The sequence below is a fragment of the Pteropus alecto genome, unplaced genomic scaffold (genome assembly GCF_000325575.1).
Source record: "Pteropus alecto unplaced genomic scaffold, ASM32557v1 scaffold246, whole genome shotgun sequence".
Lineage (NCBI taxonomy): Eukaryota > Metazoa > Chordata > Mammalia > Chiroptera > Pteropodidae > Pteropus > Pteropus alecto.
In genome coordinates, this window is record NW_006437742.1 from 648,821 (window position 1) to 657,328 (window position 8,508).

The following is an 8,508-nucleotide window of genomic DNA, read 5'->3' on the forward strand; positions in this document are numbered from 1 at the left end:
CCCATCCTTGCTGTCATCATTGTTCCATTGTGGTGATGTTTTCGGGCCCTATTATCTTCTTTGCCCATACTGAGCCTAGTGATGCGTTTTCCCAATTGAGATAAGCTGCATGGAGCAGCATCTCATACCAGTAGCCTGGTAGCATCTCAGCCCTTTGTTTGTGACTGGTCATCTTTTACCCAATGGCTGATTTTGTCAAGGAGCTCCTCTGGCTATATGGAATTTGAAAAGATTTTACCTTCAAAAGATCTCCTTGCTACTAAATAAGCTGTAGCTTCTCCTGACCACTTTAACAATGTCTTGATATCTCCAGGAGATCAAGGCCAGACACTTGGACTTTCTGGTAGCCCAGGACCCAAGGGACAACTTGGGGATCCTGGCTTGGAAGGTAAGGCTGCTGTCCTTTTGTGTCACGTGTCTCACAGACTCCTCAAAACTGAAGATTGGAAGGGATTTTAGAGGTCAACTCCAAATTCTGCAACTTCTGTCCAGTGCAGAAAAATTCCTACCTCACATGTATCCACTCACAAGCAACCTGCAGTTTTCCCCAAGCACACCAGCCTACTCTTTTTTGAATACTCATAGACTTATGGGATAAGTCTAAGACCTTTGGGATAATGGTGTCTGCCTCTGTAGTTTATAGTTATCTAAACAGCTTCTCAGACATTTCCACTGATTACTCCTACTTCCGAGGGCACTCAGAATAAGTTTACTTACTTTTCAATTGAGTTTTGCCTTCCAAATGTGAAAACAGTTGCCACAATCTTTTTTTCATAGTTTCTTCATTGTATCTAGCTCTCTTAACAGTCCAAGTGCCTTCACCTTCCTGCTCTTTCTAAAGGAAGAACACACTGCCCAAAATGTGACCTGATCACTCAACATTTTTCTTGATTTTGTAGGTATTAAAGGGAAAGCTGGACTTGTTGGTGACATAGGTTTCCCCGGAATTAAAGGTGATGATGGGAAAGTTGGTATTTCTGGAGATGTTGGAATTCCTGGCTCCCCAGGTACCATGCCACATGAAAACTTTATTCTGAAAAACACTATTACCTTCAAGCCATGACCCATTCTGAGCTTCTGCCTTGGTTTCACTTGTAGGATTTCCTGGGATTGCAGGCATGAGAGGAAACCCAGGGCTTCCTGGTTCTCCGGGCCACCCAGGGACACCTGGGCCCCTGGGACTTCCTGGTCTAATAGGAACCAAAGGTATGTATATTTGGAAGAAGGCAGTGGGGAAAACGGTTCTTCCCTCAAAAACGGACAGCAACTACTTTATACTAGGAAACATTAGCTGGGGTTAAACCATATTCGAGAGAGTCGTTGACCAGGCCACATGAGGGATAATGGGAAAGGAGAATAAAGAGGAAGAAAGGTGAGCAAACATGAATGGGAAGAGGAGAATATGGAGTCTGTGGAGACAAGAGTTATCAAGGATGGTCGTTGCTCTGGCATACATAGCCTTTCACTGACTTAGAGATTGGGCAGCGAATCTCTGGGAGCTGGCAACTCAAGGTATTGGCATTACCACTCTGAGTTCTTTTTGAAGAAATCTAATTATCTACCACCTGCTCTTAAAGCTATACTGTTTTCTAATAAAAGTCAGGAAAACCTATGGTGTAGGATGTAGGCTAGGGATGGTCCAGTCTTCCTAAGAGCACTAAGTAATGCCTCAAGAAAAACTGTGACCTTTAAAATGAGGACTTGGAAATTCTCTTGGAGACAAGACCCTTTGCCAACCCTTAATGATTTAGAGCTGCTGGAGCCATTTCTGATATTCTCTCCCTTCAGGTTATCCTGGAGTTCTTGGTTTGCATGGATTAAATGGGCTTCCAGGAACCAAGGGCACCCATGGAACTCCAGGTAAGGAAGACCTTCGAGGGCAAGGAGGAGAGCTCCAGCTCTTCCAGAAGCCTGGCAGTAGCTGGCCATGAGCTCTTGACCGTGGTGTATCCCATTTCCTTGGAATTATAGATCTTCTTGTGAGCCCCGTATTTGGGATGCCTTGATGTAGGGAAGAAGGAGGATAGGGTTTGTCCTTCTACCCAAATGAGCTCTCCTTCCTGTTTTTTTTTCGGGCATCCCCCAAGCAAGTGAGCTAGGTATGAGGGCCTCACCTCTACTAAGTTCTGTCCCCTCTCTCTGCATCTCCTCCTAGGACCTAGTATAATCGGTGTGCCAGGGCCAGCTGGCCTGCCTGGTCCCAAAGGCGAAAAAGGTTCTCTGGGAATTAGCACTGGAGCCCCAGGGAAGCCAGGCATAAAAGGGCCAAAAGGTGGCCGAGGTAAGTGAGCCCAAGCCATGTCTTGTGGAAGCTGCGTAAGGCCTGACTGGGGAGTCAGAGTTGGGGTTCATCAGGGTCATGCAGCTCACAGAGTTGAGCTGTGCATGTCTTCACATCTCTGGGAGTCTCAGAAGTCAGTGAAACTGACTGCTGAGAAAGAGAGGGTAGGTCATGCTTAGAGCTTTCCTGTGAAGGGGTGGCAGGGAGCAGTTAAGAAAGTCCCCTCTAGCCTCCAGATTCCTCCTTGCCCTCCCTTATTCAAACTCCAGGCTTCTCTTGCACACTCAGCAAGAACCTGGGTTTAATGGTCCTGAGGGACAGGGCTTGTCCACTTAGCAAGAACTTTGTCAAAGTTCATTGGCATCTAGTGTAGATGGCACTCCCAGGGCCCTGGAAAGATAGTGTGGCTGCTGGAAGGAGTCCAAGACTAAGGGAATAAATGTCTCCCTAGGATAGGCACACAGCAGGTATTCAATTAAACTTGGTGGGTTTATTAGACCAGGTTTCACTCTAATCTCGGCCCCTGGCTCATCACATTGTTTGAAGTAACTTCTTGAGCCTCCCTTTCCATATCTCTCAAATAGTGAGAATAAATTCTGATTCTTTAACTCTCCTTAGGAATGTTCTGAAGACTCATATATATCCTACTCAGTATAAAATAGGAAGTGAATTTGGTGTAGCATCATGGCTAGGAGTATGGGCTCTGCAGTCAGACCAATGGATTCAAATTTCAGCTCTATCTCTTACTAGCTATACGACCTTGAACAAGGAAGTTACTTGCCTTTCAATCCCAAACGAAACCTTAGTTGTCCTCTTCCACAAAATGGGCACAATAAGAGAATCTACCTCAGAAGTTTGGTGAGAAACCAATGAAGAGTGAGGTAATGTATATAAAAGCTCTTAGCACAGCATCTGGCACATAGTAGGTGCTCAAGAAATGTTGGTCATTATATCATTACATGTTAATTGGGGAAATCAAATTTGCAAATTTTCTGTTCCTCATAGTTCTGGGGCCTGAGGTCCCACCATATTTTATTTGTTTATGTGCCTGTTTGTATAACGTGTAAATGTTTTCCAGGAAGTATATTCATACATTAATTCATTTCCTGGGGCATTTTATACTGGTGCATCTGTTGTCTCTGTGTTTATTCCTTCCTTTGGTCTAGACCAACCTGTTCTTTCCTGAAAGCCAACGGCTTCTCCAGAATGAAGGCTTAAACAGGTTCTGAGCCTATAGGGAGATTGTATAGCTCCCTTCATGGGAGATAGAGAAGAGGGGGCCTGGATAAAAGCACGGGGGCATGGCCTTTTCTATTTTCAAATCTTGCCTGTGAATGTCTGGTCATTAAATTATTAATTTCCTCTAGCTATCTGAGGTAATAAAATCACAATTACAAATGCAATAAACAGCACATGTCAAAATGGATACATTTCAGGAACATAATGCCAAGGCGGGGAAAAAGCAAGTTTCAGAGGAATACATTTGGTATGATTACATTGCTAAACGTTTATAAATAAGCAAAAACAACCAATGTATTGCTTAGGGATACAAATAGCATGGCCAAACTGATGAAAAGAGAATGATGAACACAAAATTCAGGAGTGGTTGCCTCTGAAAGGGAAGGAAGTTGGTGGAATCTGTGAAGGGCAGACAAAGGTAATAGTATCTTCTTTTTCTTAAATAATTGGGTGGTTAGTACAGATGTTAATTGTATCTGAATTATTTTTACACATAATTTCTAAATATTCTGCTCTTCTCAATATCTAATTAAAATAATTCATCTTACAAGAATATAGCAAATATCGCAAACCCTCCCCCCATGAAAACTTATATCTGATTTGATCATAGAAATCAGTATGAGATGAGGATTTACACCTAAGGAAACTTCCTAGAACAATCCTTGACCCTACATTACCTTTACCTAAATAACTGGAAATTACACCATTCGTTTTCATATTTGCACTAAATAGAGGCCGCATTTGTTTATCTAGGGTTTTTAAGTCTCTGGACACTGGAATGAGTTGGAAAAATATGCCACCTTGCCTTTTCCTGTGCTCATTTAAAGTGTCTTATTCTTAATCAAAGAAATACATGAGTTTTCTTTTTTTTTCTACTTGAGGTCAGTAGTATCTTTATTTCAGGTTTAATGGTAAATTGGTATAGTTATAAAATCAAGAAACAGTTAAAAAAATGAGGTGGCTCCAAAAACTGAAATGGAAATTTTTATAATCTGTGCTGCCCACACTTACTCTACTATATGTAGTGTCTCATTTAGTGGTTTTGCATAATTTCAGTACATATTTTTTTCGGGGAAAAAAAAACAAACAATATATCTTTCTTTTCAGATTTTTATCTTTGCGAAAAAGACAAATACTCCAAAGGGTCATCAAGAAAGAATTGACAATATTAAACGTAACACCTTGTGCCTTTGCAACTAGTTTTTTCTTTGTATTTTTATTTTATTTCTTTCCTGGACCTGTAATAATTGGAGACTTTTTGTGAAATTTATTTTTTTCCTTCTCTGTATTTCATCATCATTCAATTAATTAACAAGTTATTAAAAACACCTGAATTATCCAATGTACCATCTTTCTTTACTATTCTTTACCTAAATATGAGAAATTCAATATTAATATAGTCATCTTTTCTTGTCAGAAAAATAAAATGCAATATTAATATTTTTAGATTTTTTTGTCACAAACAAAAAATAAGAATCTCAACCACCAGAATGGTTTTATCAACCAGTTTGAATCTATTTCTCTTCATTTGGATATCTTCTAAAATACCAAATTAATACATTTTTTCCATGCTAAAAGTATAATATGTACTACATTTGTATGTATGGCTGATATGTTTTTCCATCAAGATTACCATCTACAGATTCCATGTGTGCATATTAAATATATCTTCTATCATCAGTTGAAATTTTTGGTTTTGAACATGTTATAATACAAATCATTCCATAAACAGAAAACAAGTAAAGCAGTATGAAAATGTGAGCAAACAGGTATTCTATATCTACTCTAATAGGTGGCTAGCCTCTTTGGACTAAAAAGGGGAAGGGATTTAATACAGAGACATTTGTTCTCTAGGCAATTAAGCAAGCCTTTAGCTAATAACATGAATTACCTATAAAAGTATTTTCTAGACTCAGAAGTTAGCCCTAGAAGACATCGGGAGGCACAGCACCCTTGTTGCCTCCATTCTGATCCAGCAGGTGTCTGTTCTGACTTGTTGGGCCTGTGCCCCATCTTCATCTGTAACCTTTTCTGAGCAGCTTCAGACATAACTAACTTAATGAAATGTGTGAGAGGAATAGTAGGTTTAAAAACATTTTGGGGAACTTCAGTTTCAGGTGCTGCAGTCATGCCTTTTCTTCCTGATTTGGGGGAAATCTGAAATATTTCTATTAGCAGTGAGGTTGGGGAGCTAGAACTTTCCAAAGCTCTATCCCAATTAAATGCAGCACCTGCTGGGTGGGGGAGTCTCTGAGCCCCGTCAGCTACATTTGTCCGCAGGCTACCAAGGTAGAATGGAGGGAGAAGAGCCCTCTGCTGCTGTTCACTGGTCTGGCAACTACTTAACCGCTTCCATTTTCTCTGTGTGAACTTCCATTTTCTCTGAGAGAGCCTGGCCTTCTTCTGGACACACCAAGTCCATGCAGCCCCTTTTATTTGTTCTCTGCAGGTTTCCCAGGTCTCCAGGGCCCTGCTGGTCCCCCCGGTGCCCCAGCCCTCTCTTTGCCCTCAGTCATAGCAGGACAGCCTGGTGACCCTGGGCGACCAGGCCTAGATGGAGAACGAGGTAAAGACAGGAAGCCCAAAAGAGGGCTGGCCATCGCCTTTTGTCCAGGGTTTGGGAGGTCCCACATAAAATCCAGCCCCACACCTACTGCTGGACATGCATGAACCTGCGCAGCCTCACATCCCCCCACCCCTAGCAGAGACATGGGGAACTGGAATGGGCAGCGTTCTGCTGAAAGGGTTTTGGGAAGGTCTGGGCTCTGGGACCCCCACAGACAGTGAGGGAACATTCTCTGCCCTGGGGATGGACTTTGGCTTCCTTTCAGTCCTGAGGTTTTCAGCAGTGGCCACTTCCCCCACTCACCTGCCCTCATCTCTCTTCCCATCTCATCTGTAGGCCGCCCAGGTCCCCCAGGTCCCCTAGGTCCCCCTGGACCATCCTCGGATCAAGGCGACTCTGGAGACCCTGGCTTTCCTGGAATTCCTGGCCCTAAAGGGCCTAAGGGAGGCCAAGGAATTCCAGGTCTCTCTGGCCTCCCTGGAGAGCTAGGACTGAAAGGTATGACTGTTTGGCTGGCTGTTGGGCCCTTTCCACTCTACAGTCAGACATGGATCCTTCCTATAGCCCTGTGAAGAGAGGCCAACTGATAATGCTCTTCCTGCCCTCACCTCTGCCTAGTCTCCAGCCCCCACCATCAGCACCATTGCGTCAGTCCCTGACTTGCTTTCCTTTGGACTTTGGCAGGCCTGAGAGGTGAGCCTGGCTTCATGGGGACTCCAGGCAAGGTTGGGGCACCTGGAGACCCAGGATTTCCCGGAATGAAGGGGAAGACAGGGCCAAGAGGTGAGTTCAGAGGATATGCTAGGCTGATCCTGAGCTTGAGGGAGGGGTGCAGGGGTAACATTCCTTCAGGATTCATTGCAAACTACACCAAGAAAGCCTGGATGCCTGAAACAGCTGGATCAAGCTCCTCCAGGGAGGAAGCTTCTCCACCTTGAGGATACCTATGTCTCCATCAGTTCCCAGGACTGAAGGCCACTGCTGCTTTGACATCATGGATCCTGCCACTGGTCTCCCCCCTCAGCATTAGTAGGCACTGGGTTTGCACTCAGATCACCACTCACCCATTCACTCAATCCAGAAATGAAAAACCATCCTTCCCATCCTTTACCACCAACCCCCTCACTCACATACATCCAATCCATTAGCCCTGAGAGTTATGTCTCCTAAATGTGTCTTGCATCAACTCATCTCTCATCACTTTTACTGCTACCACCCAGGTCCAAACCATCAACATTCTCCATATGAATCATTGCAGTGACCTGCTAACTGGGCTCCTTGCTTCCATTGTGCACCTCCCTCAACAATCATTTCTCCACACAGTGGTCAGAGAGATCTTGTAAAAATTTAAATCATCCAACTGCTTCCCATGGCATAGGAATAAACTAAATATGGCCACAAAGCCCTATGCGATGCTTCCCTCTTCATTCTCATCAGCAGCCTTTTCCCTTTGCAGCTTACTGTGCTCTTGTCACACTGGCCTCTCTCAGTTTTCCAAAACACCTGGCCCCAGGGACTTTGAACATGCTAAGTTTGCTTTCTGGAATTCTCTCCCCAACCCTGCCCCAGATCCTTCTAATGCTTTAATGGTCTCAGCTTAAACATCACTGATTATAAGAAGCCACTTATCACTCTTTCTAAAGTGGGCTCTCCACCTCATAGTCCCCTCTGCTCTCTTCCACTGTCGCTGCATTGGTCACTTCCTTCTTTGCGCTTCTCACAATTTGCAGCAAGATTAATGGTATTCATCAGGTTATGCATTTTTTATCTTTATCACCAGACCATAATCTCCACAAAGGTCTCTTATTCACTGCTCTAGCCCTCGATCTACCAGGGCCTAGCACATAGTAGGCTCTGAAGAAATATTTGTTCAATAAATTAGTAAGCAAATTGACTTGTTTGGCTTCTAATAGTAAGCCAGCTAGCTGGTTTTCGGGTCTTAGGCTGTGATATCAACTGAATGGCTGGGGTTGGAGGCATCCCCTTGGCCTCTTTGGCACTGTGTTCTGAACAGTGAATGAGTAAACCAGCCTACTAAATTTACAACAAACATTTTCTGACTTGCCTACTATATACCAGGTCCTGTGTTGGGCCCTGAGAAGACAAGATGAATAAAACTCAGCTCCTGCCCTCAAGGAGATACTAATCCACTGGAGAGATAGATGGGTAATGCAGACATTGTATAAAGCATGGCGAGAGCTGTCCTGGCAGTATACAGTGGGAACTGTGGGGGAAAACAGGAAGGGGAGAAAGCTGGTGATTGTGAGGTAGAAAGAAAGGCTTCCAGGGACTCTGGCTGCCTCCACCTGACATTTCCATTCCCCCTCCCCGACCTGCCCACAGGCTTTACTGGCCCCCAGGGTGCACCTGGCCAAACACCAATTGCAGAAGCCATCCAGGCTCCTCTTGGATCGATGGGTCT

General features: G+C 43.9%; 1 protein-coding gene across 1 annotated transcript in view; it reads left to right on the top strand.

Moving 5' to 3' along the window:
• Nucleotides 1–8,508, top strand: part of COL4A6 (collagen type IV alpha 6 chain) — a 312,034-nt gene that overhangs the window by 296,036 nt on the left and 7,490 nt on the right. The window contains exons 33-41 of the mRNA XM_015591655.2: nucleotides 314–388; nucleotides 900–1,007; nucleotides 1,099–1,206; nucleotides 1,789–1,860; nucleotides 2,156–2,281; nucleotides 5,970–6,086; nucleotides 6,423–6,584; nucleotides 6,771–6,869; nucleotides 8,430–8,508. Of these exons, the coding sequence (XP_015447141.1) occupies nucleotides 314–388; nucleotides 900–1,007; nucleotides 1,099–1,206; nucleotides 1,789–1,860; nucleotides 2,156–2,281; nucleotides 5,970–6,086; nucleotides 6,423–6,584; nucleotides 6,771–6,869; nucleotides 8,430–8,508 (946 nt within the window). The remainder of the gene's footprint in view (nucleotides 1–313; nucleotides 389–899; nucleotides 1,008–1,098; nucleotides 1,207–1,788; nucleotides 1,861–2,155; nucleotides 2,282–5,969; nucleotides 6,087–6,422; nucleotides 6,585–6,770; nucleotides 6,870–8,429) is intronic.